At 35.8% G+C, this 27747-nt stretch overlaps 1 protein-coding gene and 1 long non-coding RNA gene across 3 annotated transcripts in view; one reads left to right on the plus strand and one right to left on the minus strand.

The window, feature by feature from the left end:
- Positions 1-27737, plus strand: LOC145692907 (uncharacterized). The gene is made up of 3 exons (XR_014132663.1): positions 1-933; positions 19716-19905; positions 26867-27737. It is a non-coding gene; the product is annotated as an uncharacterized LOC145692907 (long non-coding RNA).
- Positions 10332-27747, minus strand: part of LOC145692906 (centromere protein I-like) — a 77157-nt gene continuing 59741 nt past the window's right edge. For both annotated transcript variants that reach the window (XM_081768461.1, XM_081768460.1), the window contains exons 14-16: positions 23281-23413; positions 18784-18942; positions 10332-11610 (exon numbers count right to left, since the gene is read on the minus strand). In XM_081768461.1, the coding sequence (XP_081624587.1) occupies positions 11497-11610; positions 18784-18942; positions 23281-23413 (406 nt within the window). In that variant the 3' untranslated portion in view covers positions 10332-11496. The remainder of the gene's footprint in view (positions 11611-18783; positions 18943-23280; positions 23414-27747) is intronic.

Genomic DNA, 27747 nt, shown 5'->3' on the forward strand with positions numbered 1-27747 from the left:
ACGAAAATCGTGTAGTAGTAATAGCACTACAAGGTCAGGAAGACAGCAGGTGAGATTTTCAACCTCCTGAAAAGCCTACAAATCAGCAAGAGATTCATGTATCGCGCCACACAGCGATACACCGAGACTGGAACGGCAGCTGACCGCACAGAGTGGCAGACCACGAACGGTACGAACACCGCAGATCCAAAAAGCAGTCGCAGCAAGAATTCGAAGAAATCCTGTTCGAACACAAAGAATGTTGAACATCAGCAGAAATTCCATGTCTCATGTGCTCAGGAGTGACCTACATCTACGGGCGTATAAGAGGCGGACTGTCACTTTCTGATCCAAACATTAATGTCGCAGAGAGTCCTTAAATCAAAGAGACTGTTGGGGCGTTATGCCAACAATCTGCACAGAAAGATTCTGTTCACTGACAAAAAGATGTTCACAACTGAGCAGGCCTACAACTCCCAAAATGATCATGTGTATGCCACGTCATCTACTGCAGCTGCTGAGGCAGCTCCAAGGGTTCAGAGGACACTCATCCTGCCTCAGTGATGGTTTGGTGGGGAGTGAGTTACTCAGGCACAACCAGGGTTGTAAAAAATAGTTTTTTTAAAAAATAACAAAACATGTGTTTAAAACATGAAAAAGATGTTCAAAATGTTTTAAACATGGCTTTTAGGCCTATAAAATTTTTAATGAATTTTTATTGGCCATTTGTTGTTTAAGATGATTTCCGAAACAAAGATTAAATATTTTCGTAGTACACTGGTAATAATGCACCTTTATATATCAAATTTCGTTTTGTAGCACCAGCGGTTTTGGAAATGACTTTTGTGAGACTGGTAACGCACTTTTTTTTTTACCTAGTTTAATTTGTGTAACACCAGTGGTTTGCCAAATGACTTCGAATGACCATCGGATTTAATATGACATTTTTTAATGGTAATTGGCTCAAATAATTGTATTGTTATTTGAATTGTATTCATATGTACATAATTTTTACTCAATTGGTCACCTAGAGGTGGGTGAAATTTTAGTTGCAAAAATTTGATCGCTATTTCGGAATACTGATGCTAATAAAATTATTTTAAAATAATAAATTTTCCAAAAGTGATGTTTCAAGCACATTTCATGTTGTGCTAACTTTAGAATATTTTCTGCAAGCCTGTGTATTGGTTGTTGTTTAACTCAATAATTGTATTGAAGAAAAAACAATATTTGGGACATTAAGAGCACAATGGATCCAAGTACATTTTCAATAATGTTCCGTTTTACTCAGCAAATGAATGCTATTTCAAAATATAATATCTTCGTAGTCAAGAATACGAAATAAATGAAACTAAAACCACGTGAAAGGGCGTGGGCTAATTTCATATGACAGCCGCTAGACAGGAGCGTCAGTGGGGGCAGGAGGGCAGCCGCGCCCACTCCCACTCTGAATTCAGATTTTGAGGGCAGTAAGGCAGATTTAGAAACTTTTTGATAAGCAAAGCCCAACAGAACACGTTTGAAGTCCTTACACCGAATAAATACGGAGGAAATATAGATGATCAAAACTGGAAAGTTGCTTGGGCACAATTTCCAGAATTTTAAGCAGACCCGAAGCTCGAAAGTAGAGCCACCTTTGGAATCCTTGGGTCAAAAAGAAAAAAAAATACAAAAGAGCAATATAAGCCTATAGCTACTTGTGGCCAATGGAAATGGATTTTAATTGTTCAAACTCCGTATTTATTCGGTGTAAGGACTTCATTTTTTTCTGTTGGACTTTGCTCAGCAAAAGGTTTCAAAATCTGCATTACTATCCCAAAATTTGAAATTCAGGGTAAGCGGTAGGAAGGCGGATGACCTTTAAACGGATGCCTCTATCTAGCGGTAATCATATAAAACTCCAGATTGCACCTTGTCACGTAGTTTTCTTTTTTTCTTTTCGGATTCGTGGTTGCGAATATATGACGTTTTCCGTCGGTGTATTCTTTTTGACACACCCTGCATTTATGTAATATAATTATGTATCATTGACAATGACATTTGGAGCTTGACTTGTTAATCTTTCTCACGTTGCAGCGTGCACAATATCTTAAATTTATGAACAGGGAGGGGGGAATTAGCCCTTCTGTTCCCCCGTTCTACAAACGCCCTTGTCTAGCGGTTGTCCTATGAAACTCTAGCCCACACTACAACTTTTTACGTGGTTTTTGGTTCATTTATTTCGGACTCTTCGCTACAAAGATACTACGTTTGCTGAGCAAAAATGAACCTTTTTGAAAATGAACTTGGATTCTTGTGCTCTGAACGACCCATATCTAAAAGTATTTTTTAAAAACTCTAAGTTGGAGCCAAATTTATCCTGCAACTCAAGTTTGTTCGAAACGTATAAAATTAGTTTCTTCGGTTTACTCGAAATGGTGTCCTTTTTTCTTCCCGTAAAACTCATGTTAAACGATTCCAAGTTGTACGAAGACTGAGAACCAACATGTACGGTATGTATTAACGAATGCCTGCGACATTTTAATTTCAGAACTGCAATTTAGTAAAGACCCCTTTGTTTTCTGAATATAACACAAAAACTTGTTTCAATGATAATTCTTTTATTTATTGTTTAATATCATTTCTACAAGTAGTCCAACCTTCGACTACAACACTTTCTCGCAAGTTAACTGATAAGCATTTAAGCAATACAATAGACGATAAAGAAAAACAAGAGAAAAAGAGACGAAATAAATTGTGGATCACCACATCGACCTGCAGTAGCCACGAGAAATCAAAACATTCACACGGGAACAGTATTGTCACAGTCCTAGCTCTGGAATGGGCTGAAAATAGTGCCGAATTAAAACAAAAAAGGGCTGAATTCATTACTTTATCTCAGTGTAATTATATGGCTTTATAATACGAAACTAAAAGAAGTAAAGTTCTAGAATACTCCGCCCCTTTTTCCAAGAGTCCAAATCAAGAAATTGCTCTTTTTAAAAATATCCTAATAGGAAGACCCCGAACAACTGTGGAAATAGATTAAACTTTTCTCGCACGTAGGAAGTGTAACAGAGGCCACAAATTAAGGGAAAACAGTTATCATCTTCGAGATGTATTGTAAGGAAATCAAAAGCGCCTCTATTTCAAAATTACCAATAGACCAAAACGGTATTATGGCCGTATATGAAAAAAAAATATATAAAAGAGGAACAAATCAATCAATCAATCATGAGATGTAGGAAAAGTCTTACTGACACTTTTGAAAATGTGCCAAGTATCTCTTAAATGATGCTGAATTTGATAGAATTGTACCAACTTCTTTTCACACAAGGGGCTGAAAATGCCAGCGTGGTACCAACGGACCGATGAATGACAAAAAGGGCTGAATTTAATAATTGTACCAAGTGTGGCAACACTGTACGGGAAGGAAATGGCCTTCTGAACGGATCACTTTTTGGTAAATTTCTTTCTCTGGCAGATTTTCTTACAAAAATTAAATAAAATAAAGATAAACATATATTTAAAACAAGCCTTAAAAATACACGTGTTTAAAACAAGTTTTAATCATTTGTTTCAAACAAAACAACCCTGGGCACAACCCAGCTGCATTTTTGTGAACAAGGTGTTAAAACATCTGCCAAGGTGTACCAGGACACAGTGCTAACACCTACAGTGAAACCACTGTCTGCTACCATGTTCCCTGGAGCAAGATGGACCTTCCAGTAGGATTCCGCTCCAAGCCACAAAGCGAAAACAACCCAGGAGAGGCTGGCACGGAACGTCCCCGACTTCATTTCCAAAGCTGATTGACCTTCTAGCAGCCCATACCTTAATCTATTGGACTAAAAACTTTGGGCAGTCCTTCAGGCAAAGGTCTGCCATAAACGGCATCCATCTGTCGACAGTCTGAAACAATCCTTGACCCGAGCAGTGAACAATTTTCCCATGGACATGGTGCGTAATGTCATTGCCCAGTGGCCTGACAGACTTCGTGCCTGCATCAAGGCCAGGGGGGGACATTTCGAAAAATAATTCGTGCGTCAGGTGTATAACATATCAATGTAATACATGACCAAAATAAATTGCCTTGGTGTTAATATTCTGTGTTATTCACATTCAAACTTGTGACAGTATTTATGATACAACTAGGTAGATAAAAAAATAATTAAAAATAAACCAAGCAACATTGAAATAAAATTAACATTGCTGGAACGGTCCGTTACAAACATTAGCATAATAATCTCCATTTATAGTTTGATTACCTGGACGCCAATGCTGTAGTATTATAAGACGGATATAAAAAACAATCAACACTAACTTCTTTGAGGAATCAGAAACCCGAACATTTTTTGGGAGGTCGTGAATCGGTGTTTCCGTATACTGTACTCTTGGTTTGGTTGAGGATTATGTCTGATCCAGAATTCGTCAGTGATAATTATTTTATTCGAGACTTCAGGATACTGTTTCACTCGTTGAAGAAATGCCCGGTATCAATAAAATGCGACGAACCTTCTGTTCTTCACTAACAATTTCGTGATATCTTGTTACATCAACATTTAATTTAGCTGCCAATTCACGAAACAATCAACGTTTATCTTCTTTCACCATGTTCTCATGTTTCCACTTCGTCAGTACGGCTGATCTGCTCATTACTTCTTCACCGTACGATTGTTTAATAATCTCAAAGGTTTTTTGGCCACCTTTGTACAGTTTCGCACAAAATTCAACACCAATCACTTGTGTAGTAATTAAAAGTATATCATTTTTATCTGTCATTGTAATACACACTGCACTTCAACTTTTGTAGCGAGCAAATAAACAACTGCGGGTTGGCTTTAACTTACATTAACAAAGTACGCTACAGGCTATCTTCACGTGCGCCATCTTACACAGAATCGGCGCAGTGTTGCCAGCTCATGAACTTTCGAAACAGCCCTCGTAGCGATTAATTTGAAATGAAAGTTAGTGATCATCTTACAATGTGAATTTCAAGTTTCAATTTTGAAAATGGATCGCCTTAAATATTTTTGCTTGGATATTCTGATATGTTAGGGTAAGGTATAGAAAAAGTATGGTAAATAAAGTTCTTTCTTATTCCTATCTCACAAACAAATAATGGTTGTTAATATTTTAAATGGATTGAAGGTATCTTTCTCATTTTCATTCCATTAACAAAAAATAGTTGTTAATGTTTTACAAGGATTGAGGGTATAAAATGAAAACAATTGATCTTTTTATATAACTTTTTTATGTACAAGTAATATTATACAAATCCGTACAAAAACTTTTGTGCCGTGCTTTATTTCTAATGGTGATTAATATTTTATTTCCTTTCCATAAACATCCTTACCTTACTACTACTTTTCTATATTTACAAAGTATTATCTATAAGACACAAGAAACAGTTCTGTAATTTTTCTTCATTTTTGACCGAAAGGATAAAATCATTGGCATAGTTCAGTACTTGCACAATTTTATACAAATACGATTTTTGGACATATCCATTCACAAGGATATTTTATGCTCAAATACGGGGATCAATTATGCTTGAACAAATCGAGTAGCACATCCAGAATTTAACTGCGAATTTCGAATGTATTAATACCAAGCTGAACTTGAAAACGACTATCTTCTCACCGCTGCGCTGGTTCGCTATTTTAATGTTTTAATTAAATAAACGTTTGTAGGTTTTACTGTTGAATATTTCATTATTTTTGTGTGCTAGTTTGTTACACTAGTGGCAGACATAACAACTGAAGCTATATATTTTTTAACAGCTCATCATGTCACTATCACATATCATGTAACATAATTATATTCTATATAAACCTTTCGATTATTAATATTAGAGTCGCGGATACAAGACTATCGACTTTATGACTAGAATAATTCCGATATTGAAATTGATTCACAAATTAAAGTACGAGCTATAATCGAAATGATCCGGCCATAAGGCCAAATTGTAGAATTGTTTACACTAAAAAAAATGTAATATATAACATGAGGTAATGAAGCAAGACGTGTATACATTGTTTTAAGTAACTTAAAGATTGTATTGAAGTGAAAATTATCTAAAAGTAAAATTATATAAAAAGAAAGAAAAAAACAGGGAAAAAGTGAGAGTTTTAAACTCGTGTATTCACCTGTCCGGCCGTCATCTTGATTCTATTCTATTCTATTCATCTCCCTCGCGGGAGATTTTATAAAAAAAAGTCACAGCACTATGGCCCAGTTGACTGCTTCACTATAATTGTTTTAAATCTTTTTGTTGATATTGTAACTGTAGAAGATGGCCCGTTCCAAACTGGACGAATTGGCCTGTTTCAAGTAATTCTGTTTCCACACTATTTTGTTAATTGAAAAGGAAGGCAGAAACGTAGAACATACAAAAAATTATGAATAATACTATAAAATTGCAATACACTAAATTGTGTCTAAAATTGAAATTGTTTTTTAAATTTAAATTGAAATAATTAAAGAGTATGACGCTCTACTGTGTAAAACATTCTACGCCATCTTGCCATCCTCATCTTGATTCCCTATGAACATTAGAATTATTACTAACAATTTCCTCGTTGTCTTCTTTCAAGCAAGTGCATACACTGGAATAAAGCACTTCTTGTCCATTATAATACAAGCTCTTATCCAGTTGTAACTTTGCTGAACTAGTTCGCACATGAATATGTTAGTGTGCGAACTAGAGGCAGCACATCTGAACTATTATAGTGGATAACTTACTGAACTAGTTTGCACATGAATATGTTAGTGTGCGAACCAGAGACAGCACACCTGAACTATTAGTGTGGAAGGAAAGGAAAAAGTTTGTTTGAATGAACTCAAAATTCAAATTTGCGATTGTGTGAATCAAGAATCTTTCTTCTGTTCTCTATGAGAAATTTATATATATATATATATATATATATATATATATATATATATATATATATATATATATATATATATATATATATATATAGATAGATAGATAGATAGATAGATAGATAGATAGATAGATATAGATATATATAGATAGATAAACTAAAAATTATTACTACAATTACATTCTTTTGTTGGTCTCAAACGAGAACAGGGTCACTCGGCGTCGTATGAAACCAAACTGTTTACGGTATTGCTTAGGATGTGGACTTAAGAAAGACTTTTCCTGTACGAAAATAATTTATTTTTGAAACTTCTGGATACTGTACATTCATATCAGTGCTGCCTAGTCTGCAGATTTATCTGCGGATATACACATTTTTCACCACAACAAGGAAATAACACTCTTTTGTATAATTTACTAACTTTTCTTCAGTGCTTGAGAACGTAGTCCGAGCAAGCTAATTTACAATTCACTATCAAGTCGAAGGTTAAAGTAAAAAGCTTGTAGTGGTTCCGCGTAGCGTAGTCCTCACGCTCTCGCCTTTGGCGCAAGCAGTCTCGGGTTCGATTCCTAGAGGGGATACTCCGTCGAAAAGATGTTACAGCTTTTCCAGGCAGTCATCCTGAAAGAGGGTTTTCCTGAGTTTTCCTCATTCACCAGGCAAATGCTGAGAAGGTAAATAACATACAGGTCGCATGTCGCATCCTTCTTTTCCCATTCCTTTATTCCTTCCCACTTCCACGAATAGTGTGCTCCCCGAGGTATATCATTCCTCACATGTGACAGGTTTACGGTCGTAGATGCCAGTAATGCCAACAAATACGTATGAATAAACAAATAAAAGAGAAACCTTGTAACTCAAAGGTAGCAAGCACATATTTTTCACTTTAATACACTTTTAAAATTTGGTTATGCTCTAGGATACATATTTAACGTAGAAAAGAAACTCATCTTGCATCCGGTGCTTTTGTATCCCTGTTAAAAGTTAATATTCGTTATTTCAGCCTGCGCTGGAGCCATGATCGCGAACACTTCTACCGGAAACTGGAAGAAAACCACCGAGACATTATGATTTTTTTTTAATTCTGTAATTACGAAACATTCCAAGTGTCCACAGAGCACTAAGAAGTATTTAACACTTAATAGTTCGAACTATGTCCGTTCTGTTTTAAGGTGTAAAATTTATTCTACGGAAGATTTTCTTGTTTAGAAATTTTCACTTTTCAATACTTGTTCCCACTCACTGCTTTTTCATAACCAAATATAAATTTTGTACATAGGGGAACAGTGAAAATATCTAAACTAGACAAATTCTTCTCTAGAATGCATATTACATCTTAAAAATGAACGGACATAATTCGAACTGTTACGCATTAAACACTCTTTAGTGCTTTGTAGTCACTTGGAGTCTTTTGTGGATACAGGATTAGAAACTTCATGTTTCAGTGATTTCTTTCAGTTTGCGGTAGGAATGTTCACAATCATGGCCTAAGCGCGGGCTGAAATATGAATATTAAGTTTTAACAGGATACAAAAGCACCAGTGCAAGATGAGTTCTTCCTTTAATGCACATATTTAGAAGCTGTTAAAATGCAGTGACGCTCTGGCATATGAGAAGTTATTGCTGGCTGGTGAAACGCGTAGCCATTTCAAGACCTGAAGATATTATTTTGGCTTCCTACCGGAATTCGCTGTCTCTTCGCTCTTCGTTCAAGTGGTCACCTAGTTATCTCACAACAGTGAAGTTCTGCTCACCAGGGATGGCTTCTGACCTTTTGGTATTTTTATTAATTAGAATTCAGTGCATGGACTAGGGCCCTATTCCACCATTGAACTTTGCAACTTTTAACTTTGCGCTTTGCAATTTGCAGCAAGGTTTATGTTCCACGAAAAAAAAAAAAAAAAATATTTCTGCAAAGTGAAAAGTGCAAAGCGTAAACTTCCAAAGACTTTGCAGAAATTTCTGACTTTTGTTCCATCATCATCTTAAAACTGAAAAGTGCAAAGGAAGAGTTCGCAAAATTGTGTTGTATTTTGCAAAGAGAAGTTTCGCTTTGCCTGAATAATTGACTAAGAACCATTGTTGTTTGAAAATGTTTCGGAGGTTATTATATTCATCAAATGATGAATCACATGAGGATAAGATTCCTAAGAAACTGTATAAAAGCATAATCAACTTCTACGGTATGAATTTATTTCAGTTTAAAGAATGTTTTCGTTTGACAACTGAGCAAGTAGAATTCGTATTGGAGTACATTGGAAAAAATTAACAAAGTTAGTTTTTGTTAATACTATAATACTACTATAATACCACTATAATTACTAAGATGCTCACTTGGCAAATACACCGGACTGAGATAACTTTATATTCCTATTTTTAATTAACTGATTTGTATATATTTTAATATTCAACAATAATTGTCGCTGAGACCGAACTAAATTCATAATTTATTAGGTTTGCTGCATGACACGATACTAACTATGGAAGTGTAAAATAAACTATTGTACAAAATGCATTCAGTAAACATACCCTTTTGAAGTTTTTCTGTACGTATTCATAATAAACTAATATTGCGTCATGAAGGCGATTGCGATATAAAATACTTGCAGAAATATTTGTTTGAGAACAAATATGACTAAAAATAAATAACATTTATGAAACCGGTACCATAGCAAATCATAGTAACAATTACCATTAACTGCTAAATACTGGACGTAAAAGAACTCAGTGTAAATGAAATAATAGGAACACATTCACTTTACTGGAACACATGAATTAACTCAATTAATAATTACTACTTCGCAACAGAAACGTTATTTATTCATTACACACGGATTTTCGTGGTTTTACTATGCAGATTCATAGTATAAGTAGTAGTAGTAACAGGAGTAGGAGTAGTAGCAGGAACGGGTTAGAAGCCCCGCAGGGGTTGGTTGAGTTCTGTTCTTGACATGAAATGGACAAATTAAGAACTTGCCCAAATTTTTCTGTACATTTTACAATCTATGAGTGAGTGAGTGAGTAGGGGGTTAATGGGGACGTCAGCAACGAGTCTATATGTCCCCGTCACGATTGATTTGGTACAATCTATGGATCCGTATAATAAAACCGCACACGGATTTTAACGTAAGTATTTGTGTCATATTTGCCATTTATAAAAAGTCTAATCATACTATAAAATAAAATTCCAACTATACACTGTAATTTGTGGCTGTATACTCTATTCTTCACTTTTCAATTCCATTCATATCTCAAAACTTTTTTTTTTTTTTTCCATGAGTAAGTAGGTTTGCAAAGACTTTGCAACTGAGTGAAAAATTGCAAAATTCAATGGTGGAATAGGCCTCAGGTATCAATCAGCTGAATGTAATCCGTCTGGCTGGCCACAGCAGTCCTTCATGGCACTACAGTCACGGAATTTCAAGTGGCTTTTCAAACAATAGTTCACTGAGCTGACAAGGAAAGTTTGCTTTATTTCACCTACAAGTTCCTTATTTAAATATTTCGCGAATTTTTAACTAACGTTGTACACATTGAATTTTCAAATATCAAAGAAAAGTCGATAGAACATTAAGATGAAACTATAAATATAGCAACACTGCTGAACTAAACCAAAGAAAACCTCACAACACCGCTGGACTAAATAAAAAATTCGCTTACAAACTAATAGTTTTCTAGTTTGCGAACTGGATGTGCCCTCATTTAGAATCTTTCGCGAAGAGAACTTCCATCTTGCCAGTAATCCTCCACCTCCGATCATATTTAGTTAAGCAGCTATTTCCTCTATAAATGTTCGTATCCTCATGTTAGTGAGTCATAATTCCTTCATTGACGAACTAAAGAACTACAATGTCCAACACTAATCCTGAATTATAAAAGGAAAAGAAAATCTAAAATAAAATTTTCCAAAAACAATGTTTAAAAATGTGCATACACTAAACTAGAACAGCGAAAAACTTGCATCAACTTCCATTGTTTTCCTTTTAGAACAAGATTTTTGCTGAGGACTGTACAACAGGTTTTTTTATATGTATACAATATATATATACTGTATATGAGAAGATGTTTAATGTTCAACTGTCAAATGTTAATAATAAAATCTGAACCTTGCTGTACACATTTATTCATATACACACATATCCAAAAGACAACGTATTTTTGTGAGTGACACTGAAGGAATGAATTACGTTTGCAGTGTAGCAAATGAAACTGTTAGTGTGCAAAGTTTCCCAACATTTTTTTCAGAATTACCTAGTACTTGGTTCAGTTTTTTTTTTTTGAAACAACAACATAGTAGTTTATTATTATAAATAGTTCAGTAGAATCAATTTGAAAATTGAATTAAAATAATTTCGAATAGGAAATATTTCTGTCTTTAGTTTTGATAAAATAAAACTTTTTTATATATATAATACTGTTAAACTTAACATTAATAACTATAAAAATACAAAAGAAATGCAATTTTTCCTCAGCGTCATGGAAATGATGCTTGAATATATATATATATACATACATTAAAAGTTTCAATAATACACTACATTATATAAAATATACACCAAATGTTAAACACATATCATATTAGTCCTCTTTCCTTTTAAAACACAAGTCAGTTCTTGGGATGGCAATACAGTTAAACAGAAAACGAATATCATCACCAGCTGTTGTGAAGAAGTCTGACAGGCGCTAGTCTTCTGGTTCTTTTATCGAATGCCTGAATGAAGTCATACAGTTCTCTCAAATGAACCTTCGTTAGCTCGAAAGCGACCTAAAAATGAAGAATTAATTGAATGACCATTAAATATTCCCCAACAGTTCAGGAGAAAATCTCTCTCTAAGACATAGGTATGCTACTTGTATTATTATTATTTTCAATGTTGCCTAGCCTTCTTGAGATGGTTCCAGTCCACCTTGAATTTCCAAAGCCTCGCGATTGCAAAAACTACCTTGCAATATTTTTTTGATTCTTTGCAATAATTGTTTCCCTAGATTCCGTGTATGTATCCAAAATCGAAATCTTATTCAATATATGTCGATCTTCACTGCTGAGATTGTTTATCTGGAACTAAGGGATGTGCCAAGGACAAAGGAAAAAGATAACCATGCCTTTTACATGAAATACTGGAGCATAACTATTAATTGAAATTGTCAATTGTTGTATATTAGTGATCGTCCAAAAAATTCGCTCTGTTTAAATTTCCTATAAGTGAAGGTGTTGTTTCGTTTTGACTTTGCTAAGTAATATGAAAATGTTCATGATGACCTAAGAACAATTCGAGTGAAAACAGTTTTTAAATCGATCCAGGGGATCACAAGATATAAACGAGAACGCTAATACTTGAAACCAAAGGACAAGCCTGCTTGCCTTTCCCTCACCCATCTAATGATATCGTGTTAAGTGTGAGATTACTGTGGTTTGTATCCTCAGTGAAGAATGGAATAGTTTATTAATTTTTCTCATAAGTGATTCCTTTCGTATTAATTTATTATCAATTATACTCAATAATTTATTTCGGTCATTATTCGTTAACATTTAATATTTGAATCATTCAGTAACAATACTTCAAACTACAAAATGTGTTAGAATGAAAACAATGATTAATACGCAAATTACAAATCTACCCAGCATCCCTTCTAGTAGTTCCAATAATTCCCAATGTTCTATATGTAGTAAGAGTTTTTTCAACTCAAGAGGACTAACCATACATAACAGCAAATGCCACAATGACATTAATAAGGATAAGAAAGTAATCGATGCCACCGCGAAACAACAACCTAGTGCGCAAATTTCGAATACAAATGCCAATGTGATAGATGAAAATGCATTAATTTCTAAATATAGTGATATTTTACGAAAATTAAAATCATCAGTAAATATTTTACGAAGAGTTCCGCGAGGAGCAAGACATGTTATGGCAGATTTCTTATGTGAAGTGCTTGAACAGATAGTGAACTCTGACAATTTGGAATCCTGGATGAATCTGTTATTCTTCCCCTACGTAATACTTTGTATGCCTCCACATACTGTAAAAACCAATAACCTAACTACGTGGGTAAAACAAAGAATCCAAAATTGGTCAAGCAGCTCCAGTGACAATATACCAAACCAAACATCTTTGAAAAAAATAAACAAAAACGCACAACTGACAAATCATCTAATAGCATATTTATCAAAATAATTGAAAATAAACTCGCAGATGGAGATGTACATGGAGCAGTCAGACTTTTTATTTCCGAAGATACTTTAGCTCCAACAGATGTCAACATATTGAAAGCCCTAAAAGCCAAACATCCTACACATGCATATGCATTTACAGCTTCTGATATAAATGATTTTAGCACTGATCTTAACAACGTCACATCTAATGAATTTATTAAAGCACTGAAATCCTTTCCTTCAGGATCGGCTGATGGTTTAGATAACATGCGCCCTTCAATTATCAAGGATTTGATACTATATAATAATCAAGATTCTAAAGATCGCCTAATTAAGAACATTTGTGAGTTTCTATCAAAGATTATATCAGGTAATGTTCCTAAAGAAATAAGACCCATTTTCTTTGGAGCATCCTTAATAGCCTTGACAAAGAAAAATGGCGGTATAAGACCCATTGCCATTGGGAATGTTTGGAGGAGACTTGCATCCAAGATTATCTGTGGGAGGATTAAACAACCACTACTCCAATTCCTTGTTCCACACCAACTTGGAGTAGGCATTCAACATGGTGCTGAAGCGGCAGCACATACAGCACGTATCTATTACTCATATCATCACCAGAAGCCCAAAGCTTTCTTAAAAATCGATTTTAGGAACGCATTCAATGAAATAGACAGGTATACAATGCTATCTATCGTCAAAGAAAAATTTCCTTCGATATATCCCTATGTACACCAAAGCTATGCTGAAGCCAGTCATTTATATTATGGCAAAGATATAATCTTATCAGAAAGAGGAGTTCAACAAGGTGATCCTTTAGGTCCAGCATTATTTGCCGTAACATTGCAGCCTATAGTCAATAATACCAAGACAGACTTAAATATCTGGTACCTTGATGATGGTGCAATAGCTGGAGATCCGGATATTGTATTAAATACACTGAAAATGATCAACACACAGGCAGCTACAATTGGTCTGCAACTAAATTTCTCGAAATGCGAAATCAGCTTTCTTGAAACTACAAATGAACAAAAGCACACGCTGTTTTCGTCATACAACCAAGTAGCTCCAGGTATCTAATTCATATCGCCATCAAACGCTTTCCTCCTTGGAGCTGCTCTCTCAGCTGAATCAAGAAGAACTCTATTAACCGAGAAGATTAACCAGTTAGACATGTATTTCTCACGTCTATCATCAATATCTGCTCATTCTGCGTTTTACTTACTAAGAACATCATTTTCAATCCCAAGATTATTATACTTCCTGCGATGTTCACCTTCATGGAAAGAAGAGGATTTATTAGAAAGATATGACAACAGTATAAAATCTGGTTTGGAGTCTATCCTAAACTGTGTCCTTGAAGATAGCACATGGCTTCAGGCATCTCTCCCAGTTAATCTTGGTGGATTAGGCATTCGAAAAGCCTTAGATTTGGCTATTCCCGCCTTCTTGGCTTCATTCTACGGCTCTCAATGTCTAATAAAATCACTTCTCCAACAGAACAACAATCTCCACTGGGATTCTGAAGTTCAAGATTGCTCGTCCACATGGTCATTGTTGGTGGGCTCCGATTTACCCGACTTCAGTTTCAGGGCTAAACAATCCACATGGGAAGAACCTATCATACAATCAAATTTTTCACTTTTACTACAGTCTTCCGACAACCCAGAAGACAAGGCCAGACTGGTCGCTGCATCGCCCATTGAGTCAGGTGCTTGGCTCAAAGCTTTGCCCTCACGTCCTCTAGGCCTTCACCTGAATGATGAATCTTTTAGAATAGCAATTGCGTTAAGACTGGGAGCAGATATTTGCGAACTCCATAAATGCCAAGCGTACAAAAATCCTGTTGACAAAAAAGGACTACATGGTCTCTCCTGCATAAAAAGCACAGGTAGACACCCTCGACACTCGAGCTGCAACGATATCATTGTGAGAGCACTCATCTCCGCAGGTGTACCGGCACAATAAGGGAGCCAAATGGCTGTAGTAGAACAGATGGAAAAAGACCAGATGGGATGTCCTTAATTCCTTGGAAGAAAGGTAAAGCCTTAATTTGGGACTTCATATGCACAGACACTTTTGCACCTTCCAACCTTCCTTTCTCTTCAATCCAGGCGGGCAATGCAGCAGGTCGGAAAGAGATAGAGAAAAGAAGAAAATACAACAACCTTGTGGAAAAATATAAATTCGTACCAGTTACAGTTTAATCCGGTGGCTCGTGGAGAAGGGAAGGCCTAAACTTCATAAAGGAAGTAGGAAAACGCATCACACACTTATCCGGTGATGAAAGAGCAACCAGCTTCCTAATCCAAAGGATAAGCATGGCGGTGCAGAGAGGTAATGTAGCCTCAATACTAGGAACCATACCTCCCGGTAAAGCACTGGAGGAGATTTTCTTACTTTAAAAACAAGAGTAATGTGTCCATATTGTTGTATACTAATTATTATTCATTAATTGTTTCAACTGCAACAATGTAATATTAATTTACAACTACATCTCTGGTATATGATATGTTCAAATGAGAATTTGCCACTTTGTCTTAAGATGTAGATTAAGAGGTACTAAGGTAAAGTGTCAGACATAACTGACCAAAACAAATAAAGAAAATTCCATTCGAGAATTGTGACAAAATACAAGGGACAAGATTTTGGTCATATACTGAGCTCGTATCTTACTTGGCCGTGAAAATTCAATGCAAGAAACGATTCAATTCAATTTCGAATAACTCTTACATAAAAATACTACTTTGAATAACTTACAGGAAATGTATGTGTCTGTATGCATGGAGAAGAAAGATTTTACACAAGGAAAAGTTTTCACTTTCCCCTCATTTACTCTCTTTCCTTTTGACAAAAATCTCTTACTTCTAGGGAACTTTGGAACGTCCTTGTCTGAACGTAACACAATGAAATAACAACAGTGATTTTCAAACCACCTATTACATCCATTAAACTGATGTACAAGATAGAAAAAACTTACGAATGAATATTTCCATTATACGAAAACATAATTACTGATGATTCGTGTTGGAAAATAATTACAGTATAACTTAGATGACAATCCATAAGTTACATGAATAGTAGAAAGCATTAATTTTTCTACATGGAACAAGCATACTATTGTACAAATGTCATATATGAATCAGACAAAACACTTACGAGTATACTGGGCTTGCACGACTATCCAAATACCTGATACATCAGTAGTACAAATACAGCTATTACAGCACTACATTACAACTAAAGTAGCTGTGCAATCTAGAATTACTATGTAACCTGAAGTATTACCCACTTCTTTCCAAAGTTGTGTGCCTCCATCGGGATTGAACATGTACTAGAAGTACGTATTAACCATTCTGCTATACGAAAAGGGCAAAAGGGCGCTTGCATATATAATAAAGATATACCAGGCTTTAAGGTGTGTTTGTTACATATGCATAGAAAAGAATCCATTGTATATCTTAACATACAATGTTGAAACATGAGGTACGTAACTTAAATAATAATATATATAATAAATCTATAAAGAAACAGGGCATGATATAGATTGGGAAGGTGTAAAGGGGCTAGAAAGCGAGAGTAGACCAATGATAAAATGGAAGGAAGCACGAAGGATAAAGAAAGAGAAAAGTGACACAGTAATGAACTGGACAAGTGGACTGTAAATATATGATCTATGGGATAAATTATTGGAACAAATTGAAGTAAAAGAACAAAATTGAACATATTTTTATGTAATTTATATTCATATATTTAATATTATATATAGTTTAATATTGTATATAGTTATACAGTGAAACCTCTACTAACGGACACCTCTCACAACGGACATATTTTGTAATCCCCAAACACTGTAATAGGAAAAAAACATGTTGACAAACCTCTCTAAAGCGGACACTCTCTAGTACAGACACGGACAGTCTTTTCTGTCTCTTATAGATATTATTTACCTTCATATTACGGACACTTTCTCTAGAAACAAGTTGAAAAGTACAGAAAAAAATACATTTTCAGAAATGCATACATGTATCACCAAGGAAGCATTGTAATAACATTTTTCCTCGTCAACTTGCTGTTCAGAAACTCAGATGAAGCGTCTTTGTTTAACAACACCCTCATATCCTTTGCTTGCATTCCACTCCCACCCAACCTGTTTTAGAACCAAAAGTGATTGACAGTTGCCTGCCATTTGGGATGACACGTCATTTTACTGTTCCGCTGGAATCAAGCAGAAGACATGTTTGGTATTTTTTGTCCGCGTATTCGCATATTGTCTTAGTGACTCTATTTGTAGACGGAAATCTTTTTAAGTCATTCTGCATCGAATAAGCAATAAGGTGTAAGTTGTTGTGAGCTTTCGAAATGCTAATGTTAAAATCGAATTGATTGAATTTTCGAATAATACTGAGGTGTGCGAAGGATAGCTGAAATTTTTTGTATCGGTAAAACACAAGCACCTGAGATAATATAAAACCAAAACAAGTTAATAAAGTTGTGGTGTGAAAATGACAATGAAAATAGCGTCTCATTGCTTTGAACAAAGTTGGTGTGCAAGTGAATGTTTCTATGGAGTGCGGAATGAAAAAAATTCCTGTGTTAGGGTCGATGCTAAAAGCTAAGAATTTGGAGGTAGCAACAGAAATGAATGTTTCAGATTTCAAGGACTCGAACGAGTAGTTAGAGAAGTTTCGGATTAGACAAAATTTCTTTCAAAACGATTTGTGGAGAATCCGCAGATGTCGACATGCCCACAGCCATAGAACGGTTTGATAAATTACCTTCAATAGTTTGTAATTACATATCACCTTATTTACTAATTTACGTAAGAAAATATCGAAACCTCTCTAAGACGGACACCTCTCTATAGCGAACAATTTTTGATTCCCCACGGCTGTCCGCTTTAGAGAGGTTTCACTGTACTTATATAGAGCTTTATTAATTGTTATATTTTATAGTTTATATTTTTTATGTTTATATATATTTTTATATAGTTGTATTTATAATCAGTTGTATGTAGTATAGTCTGTTATTTATCTCTAATAGGCATCAAAGGAAGATTAAAATAAAGTTTTAAGGCAATTGGCCTAGTATAAACAACAGGTGTGTTACAGATGTCTGGAAAAGATAAACAAGGGTGGGAGGGTAATTAGGTCAGGGCAAGTGGTCGAGAGATGACGCCCGGGGAAGTACAACACAGGTGGCTTCCCATGCACACACAGAATTTGATTTCCAATACTTTCACTTTTAGTATAAATATCTATGCTCTAAGATATCTTTTTCAGTTAGTGTCTGATGAAGACAACGTTAAGTTGTCGAAACTGTTACACTGTAATTTAGTTTTTAATAAACAAGTGTATATACTCTGGTCAGAAGTGTTTATTATTTCTTTAGTTCGTGATGAATGTGAGATTTATTCTTGTGGGGCTACTTCAAAGATAATGTCTCCGCAAGAAAGCCTTAAAGTGCAGCTCAACCCAGGGCTTTCATTATGCAGTTGTGCCGTCTAATTTCGGAAGACTTGTGCAGGAAGGTTGTGACAAATGTAAAGGTTCGCTTGCAAGAGGTTGTGAAACAAAATGGTGATCACATTGAACACATACCACAATGAACTAAATTTCCATGCTCATACAATTCTGCACTAATTTTGTAATACTTTGATAACAAATACACGTGTAATGAACAAAACAAATGGTATGACATTTCGTGCGCCAGCCTGTACTTATTTCACACACTTGCCTATTGACCAAAAATTATTCATCAAATCAAATTACTGCAAAAACTTACGTGCTTGTTAGTGAGAAATTGCGCTCTTTCTTGACTCTCGGCCACATATGGTGCAAGAGCTAAATGATTATTTATTGTAAAAGCTGTCCACAGTGAAGGTAATGCCGAAATGTTGTTACTAAAGGCTCCCAATATAAATCCATTTCTGCTTACGGATGTCTGTACAAAATATATAAAATAAATGAAAATAAAATAAATAAATAAACTAAGATTGTACCATTTCTTTATTATTTAAAAAAATAAATTATTCGATAAGCTTACCTTGTGTATGTGTGGAGAGGAAAATCTCATAACAATCGATGAGTGCCTCGTGTAAGTGACGAATTAAATCCATGCGAGTGAAGTGATTCACTTAATATTGGAACGAGCATATCTACTTCTCAATTTCGCGCATAAAATTTTTTTTTTCAATGTATTTGCTTTATATACTACTTTCAAATGTGACATGTGGTGGACAAACACCGTCTGCATGGATTTCCTCAGGGTTCTCCCGTTTCCTTCCACTTCATTCATTTGTCATCATCACCGTCTCCTTTAGCCTAACCAGTATAACCGTGAGACGTAAAGCTCAAGGATTTCATTTCATTTCAAATGTGATAAGGAAGCGTGTTGTAAACTAGCTTTTTTTTTTTTTTTTTTTTTTTTTTTTTTTTTTTTTTTTTTTTTTTTTTTTTTAAGATTATAACGAGAATAGAACCTAAAGTACTTCCTAGTTTGTATGCATATTTCTGACTGTAAGGTTCAAGTATTTGTCTTTCATATTTACCTTCTTTTTTCTAAAAAAAAAATCTGGCGGTCATCTGAAGAGATTTTTTAAAATTATTTTTTTTTTTTACATGTTTATAATTTATTAACGGTACAGGTATATTTGCATGCATACCTATATTATTACTATCAGAACTTCAATATTATTACTTTGTGTTCTATTGCAGGTATAGTGTTGGAATCATTTGCTGTTCCATTTATACTTGTGTCCAAAAGTTACGGGATACCACTGGAAACTGATACATGAATGAAGCCAGGGACTGATGCCGATCTGCGGAATCGAACGTGTAGGAGAGATACAGAGAGACTATACTGAAGTTTAAATGACAAAGAAATACGGCAAACAGCGACTGAAAGGTACCTATCTCGTGTGGGTTCAGCCTGTCGACCGAACATCGGTCCCTTTGCACCACAAGGAACATTCAGTATGAAGTGCGATCACCCCGAACGGCTACGCATATTGCAAAGCGTGTTCCCATACTGTGAATGAGGTCATCCAGCAGCTTCTATGATAATAGATCCCACTCTTGCACAAACATCGTCGGGTTGTAATTCGTCGTCTAAGAGCATCCTAGACATATTCAGTCGGATTAAGAACCAGGGAGTGTGGTGGCTACTCCAAGCGTGTAATACCCTTATGTTACACCACAACCTGTACCCTGTGTAGAGGCATTATCGTTCATTAGATAAATCCTAGGACCACAAGCACACGGAAGAGTTACACATATGATAGCAGGATAACATCCCTATAGATCGCACTTGTCACAGTATCCTGCGAGAACACATACTGTAGTGTCACCAATTGTTTGTGCTACTAAATTAGTATCTTTAGTTTCTCAAGGTTGCTTACAGAAATAAAATATTGAGATTTTTCCGAAACCTGGTTTCTTCACGTAGGTTCTTTCTTTTCTTTTATTATTATTATTATTATTATTATTATTATTATTATTATTATTATTATTATTATTATTTGTGAATTTATACGATAAATTATACTTTTCATTCTTTTGAATAATTACGTAACACTTTCCGGCTTCAATTATACACATTACTAAAATGTATCTTGTGCTTGTTGTTTTTCCATTCTCGATAATAGACGACAATTTATAATATACGTGTCCCTAACATGATATCGCTCCAGATCATAACTCCCGCACCGCCACTACGAGCTCGTTTCTCAAAATTGGCACGGTCATGTCCTTGTTCCCCGCCAGACTGAACCAGGACTTATCAATAAAGAGTACTGCACCCCACTGTTCTTTGGTCCACTTACCAGTGGGATAGACAGCATTGTAAGCGGTCGTTGTAGTGTCGTGGTAGAGCGAAACGCCTTTAGAGAATCGCCTTGTATAAAGAAAACCCTCGTGAAGCCGATGATACAATCTGTCTGGAGGCATGGTCCCAGAGGCTGCTGTAAGATCTCGAGATAATGCAGATACAGTGCTAGCTGGACGTTGCCGGGCATTTAACGACAGATATCCAACTCTGCACCCAGAGCCCATTGACTTAGCCCTATTTCTAGTGTTTCAATGGTACGGCCATGCGTAATCCTTCTTTGTACCACTTTCTACACCGAATGAAATATGCCCTTGTTAGCTTTGCATGTTCCATTTGCCGATGATAACTGACAGTAGTAGAGGGCACTTATGTCACTCATATGATTAACAACACAATTAACTCTGACTTTAACAAAATCACATTTTGTGCCATGGTGTCTCAGGGTTTCGAAGAAGAAGAAGAGTAAATCCCTTAACTTCTGAACATTAGGGTATTTTTGTTGCGTAATCAACCAATTACATAAAATTAACATGCTACTTACTATTCTATTAAACTGTGTTATTTTTAGATTATCTTACAGTAAGCATGGAAGGAAAAAAACAAGACAAGCGTAGGTATTTATTGTTGAAAGTATGTTATTTGTATACTGTAATTATTTTTAGCTTATCACAGTTCGACTTAAGACGTTATACATTCAGTTCCCATATCGGCGATATCAGTGTCCTTAGAAGCGTAAACAAATACTTGTATTTCAACATGTGAAACAACTTAATATTGAAATAGGGGACTTAAAGAAGAAACTTTAAAAGCAAAAGCTACTAAAGAAAATAATATATAATCGTTTAAGTGTGTATCATTTGCAAAATATGATATGTCCAGGAAGTTATACAGGGTGTCTCAAAAGTCCCCTGACATAGAGTAACTGTTATTATCCGAGTTACAAAATTTAAGATGGGAAACCGTCTCCAAATATGATGTTTTCAATCTAAAGTGAAGGAATTTTTTAAATTGGACAAGCCATTTGGGCTGTACACTCTTTATGCGCCCAATGTTAAATCAAAATGCTACGTTGCCATTAATAAAAGGGCTGGGAGAGGAGAGGCCGGGGCGAAAGGTGGATAAATTTTTGTAAGAGTATGGTGAACCGGGGTATGTTTGAAATGGGGGCTGGCCATCTACACGTTAGTGTAAAAGACAGTAACTTCATTCACTTACGTTGTGGGTCCAGGTAAATAGCAACGTTGCATTTTTATTTAACATTGGGCGCATAAAGAGTGTACAACCCAAACAGCTCGTCCGATTTAAAAAAATCCTTCACTTTAGATTGAAAACATCATATTTGGATACGGTTTCCCTTTTACATTTTGTTGTAATTCTGAAAGTAACAGAGTTACACTATGTCAGGGGGCTTTTGAGACATCCTGTATACAGTCAATTGTGTTGGCTACACTCACATCAGATATAACAGAACTACAAGAAATGATTAAAGAAAACAAGATTAACATACTTGGAACAAACGAGGGTTAACAAGACAAATCATCATAATAAATAAATAAATACAGTCAAAAGAAATTCTCACTGGTTCTTACTAAGACTTAGATTATTTTACGGATTATCGTCAAATCTTGTATTTCCCTTTTGTAGTGCATGTTCTTTAAGCCAGGTTATCATTTTACAAGAATCTTGTACCTGTCATAAAAAAATTTTGCAACCCTACTATATTTCTCCATGTAAATATAGTCTTGAAAGGAACATACAAAATTTTTTTTTCCATCATGCAAGGAGTCAAAGGATGTGCAACTTTCTAGGCCGTCTTGCTTGCTACGTGTTATCGACCTCCCGGTGTCATAAAGAAAAAAAAAAGTTTTGTGGCTTCCGAAACGACGGATTCTTTTGGACGGGGAGGGGAAGCGCGCCAAAATACACGTTTTTAATGAGGAGGTTCACTATTTGTCCACTAGAGTGCAGTGCTGATGGGTAGAGATATCTTTCTTGCTTTCAGAAAGTTGTAATGTGTAAACAGTGAATAGAAAGATCAGGTTTCAAGATTTTTTAAAGACAACTACAATATTCTTGTAAAATGATAACCTGGCTTTACGCAAGGAGCTCAAAGATGTAATAAGTAAAATATTTTGATGTAAAAACATTCAACATCAAAAAATTCATAGGGAAAAGTTTACAATTTTGCTCAATTTATGCAAATTTCTGTAAAAATCAACGACAAGTTTGAGGAGCAATATTTGGCTACAAGAAAAAAGAAAATAAAAATGATTGAAGAAGAGAAAAGCCCTTGAAAGTTAAATTTAAAACAATATCCCTGAGTTCATGAAGGTCCTTAATTTTTGAAAATAAATATAAAAGCCGCAGAAGTTCTAGAGCTTCAGATATCATATATGAGATCAATATGACCTACTAAACTTAATTTTGAAAAATCGACGCTAATATGATATTCACCTTTCTGTTCCACAACAAAAGCATGAAATCATCTTTGTAAATTTCAATAATTTTTTGTTTTTGCCATGCATCTTCATCGCTGAGGCCCTCACTCTTTTGTCTTTCAAGGAAATACAAGCACTTTGTTTCACACCTGAAATACATGAAGAAAACTTAATATTGCAATAATATAGATTGCGAGCAGTGATAATAGTCACAATGAAAAATAAAAGATAACGCTTCATGTGCGCCGCTAGAAATCATAAAACAGCAGCACTTTCGAGGGCTACAGCCGTCATCTTCAATTGACTGAAGTCTGAAAAATATTAAGGTGAAAAGGTAAAAATGGTTATTTGATGTAAACAAAAAACTTTATGCACAAACATTATGGCGAATGAACCTGTGTTAAACACTATACAGATAGTCACTGTTCATTGTTCATGCACAGAATAATAGTTGAGCATGTTCCCGGATTTGGACTCAATCCGCAGCAAATATCTTGACTGACACAGAATCTTAAATAAATAAATAAATAAAAATAAAAATAAACATGACATTGTAAATGTACATGTAATGGAAAAAATGAAAACGTAGCTTTCCTAAATTAATAAATTTAAGCCTCAACTCAACCTGGACAAAGGCAAATTTAATCCAATATGGAGTGACCTCACTACGTACTGCTACTGGTTGGAAAGAAAGAGAAACAATAACAGTGAACAGTGACTACCTTCATAGTGTTTAACGTATGTTCACTTGTCATAGTGTTCTTGGACGTGAAGTGGTTTGTTTAATTCGAATAATCATTTTTTTTTTTTTTTTTTTTTTTTTTTTATCCTTTCACCTTCCCACAAGTTTTTACCTGTTTAGTCTTTAAAGCTACTGTTTTGTGTGATTTATAGCGGTAAGTATGAAGTGTTATCTTTTACTTTCTATTATTAGGATTACACAATACTGTAATTACTCGAATAATAATGTAATTTTAGTATGTTCATACGTACGTTAACTCCTCACGATAACTCTTGAACAGAAGCGAATTTTTAAATTCCTTTTTAGCAATCGATAGCTACATCGATTATCTCGGCCAAGTTAGTCAATCCGTTACCATTTTAACAGATAACGGCGACAAACGTTTGATCGTTGGTACACACGTTAACTTGAATGAAAGTGTATTTTTGAATTTAGTTTTCTGTTGTAGACAGCTAGAGTAATTATCTCCGCCGAATTCGTCAATCGAGTCGATCCGTTAATATCTTAACAGGCAACTTCAACTTTTGTTTGTCCGTTAGTGCACACAATAACTCTTGAACGAAAGCGATTTTTTTTTTTTTTTTTTTTTTTTTGCAATAGATAGCTAGAGCAATTGTCTCGGCCAAGTTCGTCAATGGGGCCAATCCGTTAATATCTTAACGAGTAACGACGCTTTACGTCTGTCCGTTAATGCACACGATACTCTCGAATGAAAACGAATTTTTGAATTCTGCTTCTTGTAAATGTTGAAGTGCCACAAATTCAACACTAGATGGCATAAAAGTCATCAACCGCTGACATCTACCACATAAAATTGAAACTTCTACTGCATAATCTTCTTTGCTGTCTACTAGAGTTTATTATAACTTGAAATTGTTAATTAATTACCATTGGTTTGGAGATCCTAAATGATTCGACGTTTGACTATTCCTTCTAAGACTCACGTTTTGTGTTAGAACAAATATGCTCTTCATGCAATTTTGAAAATCAATTCTAGACTGTAATGACGCTGTAGCTACACTGTTGTGTGAAATTTGTAACACCAAGAAAGATACATACGAGCGGAATGAAATTTATACCACCAATACGTTTACACGACTACACAGAAGTAATTAAAATTTCAGAACTGAACAAAGTCTCAAACCTTGACACACTAATATGTCGCAACGTTTCATGCTAAAAACAGAGACAGGCGTTGAATATATTTCTGAGGATTCGCTCACCATTCTGTTTGTATACACATCTACAAGAGCTCCCTCGTGGCTATGTGGCTAGCGGACGGGTCTTGGCGCGGGAGACTCGGATTCCATTACTGGCGAAGCTCATGTGGCTCAGATTCCATGTTCCCCTGTAGGTCAATGTCTGCCTCGTATGGCCTCGCTGCTGAAAGGGATGTTAAACTACAATCCAACCAACAAGTCCACAAAACATCTACACTGTCTGCTGGAGAACCGTGATGAATAAGTTGTCGACCAAGCCCACCCCACACATGCTCTCGATGGGCAACCACATAAGCCAGGGAATCAGCAGTTCCCGTCGTTCGTCAAAGTTTGCCATATTCCGGAATAGATGTGGTTGGGCACAAAAACCAATTTTCTGATTTACAGAAACACCGAAACCGGTTTATAAAAACATTTAAAAAAACAGTTTGGGCTTTTCAATCAAAAAACCGATAGTTTTCTACCAAAGCAAGGTTTCAGTTTCAAAATCCGTTCGGTTTAAGCCCGGTTCTGTTTTCTAACACTCTTTGCTTCTTCGTTAACTTTTTTGAAAATGAATATTACAAGAACAAGACAGAATACCGGCTTCGGCGAAAATCACACTGGTTTCAGTAAAATATCCACAACTATTGAAGAAAAATGAAACCAGCTTAGGAGAAAACCGATTTTGCCCATGCCTAGCTAAACGTAGCGTCCGGAGCTCTTTCAAAAGAAGAATATGACCATGGCCTGAGACCTTCAGTGATATAATGGCCTCCACGCGTAGCAGCCTAGCTTGCGTGTTGTACCTAATGGCGCTCCGCATCATCACACATGATGTTCGGCCGCTATGATGGTCAACAGTGCACGCTGGCAGATTGCGCCCATCATGAATCCATCTAACACATATGAGATCATCATGCCAAAACTCATCCGAACACACGACAATCTAGGTCTCAGTATGCCAGTCATGATATTCATGCGTCCATTGTAGCTTGAAACGTTTGTGGTTCTGGGTTAATGGAAGCCGCCGCAAAAGCATGCTTGCCGCCAGATCAAATGCCGTCGAGTTAACACTGCATAAGACGCTTTATGGTCCATAACCCCCATGTGAACAATTGTGATATAATCACATCGCGCGGTCCACTGCTCAATCGTCACTAAGTTCGGTTCTCTTCTTTTGCGTATTGCTACCTCGCACGCATCACGGTCATGGTGCCATATCCTATGTGGCACCCTATACCTCAATTTCGCGGTAGGAAAAACTGCCTCCCTGCAAGGCAATCATACGACTCGCTTCCTTTTCGCTTGTTTCACCCTCTACTAGTGGAGTGTGACGTCAACTACCCTTTCGTAGTACTACTTCGTGCACCGAATAGAGGGCACCTGGGCTCTGAAATGCGCCATCTCCTTGAAACTGTAATCGTTCGTACGTCATACTCTGTTGTATAAATCCCAGTTATGAGTTTGGACACATTCCTTCTACGTGTTGCAATTTTCACAAAGAAGAGTGCACTTGTTTTGTTTTACATTCCTCGAAATTTGCAAGCACATTAGAATGAACACACTTTTTAAGTACTGTGCCGAAATTCAAATGGCGTGCCAAAGATAGTACATATGAAGTGGGAATTCAAGTCATTTGGGAATTTTTTCTTTTACAGGTTTAAAACTGCATCCCAGAGTGGAGGTAGAGGATGTAGTAAGAACTGACAACTGTGTAGGCAGCATTCATTTCGCGCGTCAATCGGAGACCTATTCAAGATGGTGAACAAGAGTGTGTAGTGGTAAACTCTTTAGTGACGAAGGGCACAATACCAGCTGGAATTTACAGAACTCTTCAGTCAGTACAATGATGAGAAACTCAGCGGCAGTAACACATTTGAATGATACAAGCGCTTCAAAGACTGCCTTACGTCTGTCATTGACGATCCCAGTTGTGATGGATCCCAGTCATTTTTGGGAATATTCAGTGTGTTGAACACTTATCATTGACAACCACTGTATAACCTGTCGTAAAATTGTAAAGGTGTATAATCTTTTGTTAAGAACAGTAAAGAATAATTCATGACCATTTGCTCTTTCGAAAAGTCAGTGCATGCTGGATATCACAACAATTTGACTGGCGCAGAATTGAAGTCTGCATTGAACTGAAGGACCACTATGCCTTAGCGTGAAGTGATTTTCCTGTTTGGAGCTCAAAAGAATTCCTTGAAAGTCAACACTTCCATAGTGATAACGAAGTAAAGCAAGCTGCCTTACAGGGTTCAGACGTACTGACAAATCTTTCTATACCGAAGACTTCAAAGCACTATCTAAACGCTGATATAACTGTAACAGGGGGTTGTGTAGAAAAATGAACAATTTCTACTTCTTGATAATTATTTCCAACTCCTTTTACAAAAAGTTCCAGATTAACTTGAACGTCCGTCCTATCTGAAAAATTCCACTCAAGATAAGCTAATTATTGCAATAAAATTAGCCACTAGATAAGCATACGTGATTTAATAATATCAGTAATGTTTAAAAACAATAATCAAGAAAT

This window comes from Thermobia domestica, chromosome 8 (assembly GCF_964235325.1).
Source record: "Thermobia domestica chromosome 8, izTheDome1.hap1.1, whole genome shotgun sequence".
In the NCBI taxonomy this organism is placed as follows: domain Eukaryota; kingdom Metazoa; phylum Arthropoda; class Insecta; order Zygentoma; family Lepismatidae; genus Thermobia; species Thermobia domestica.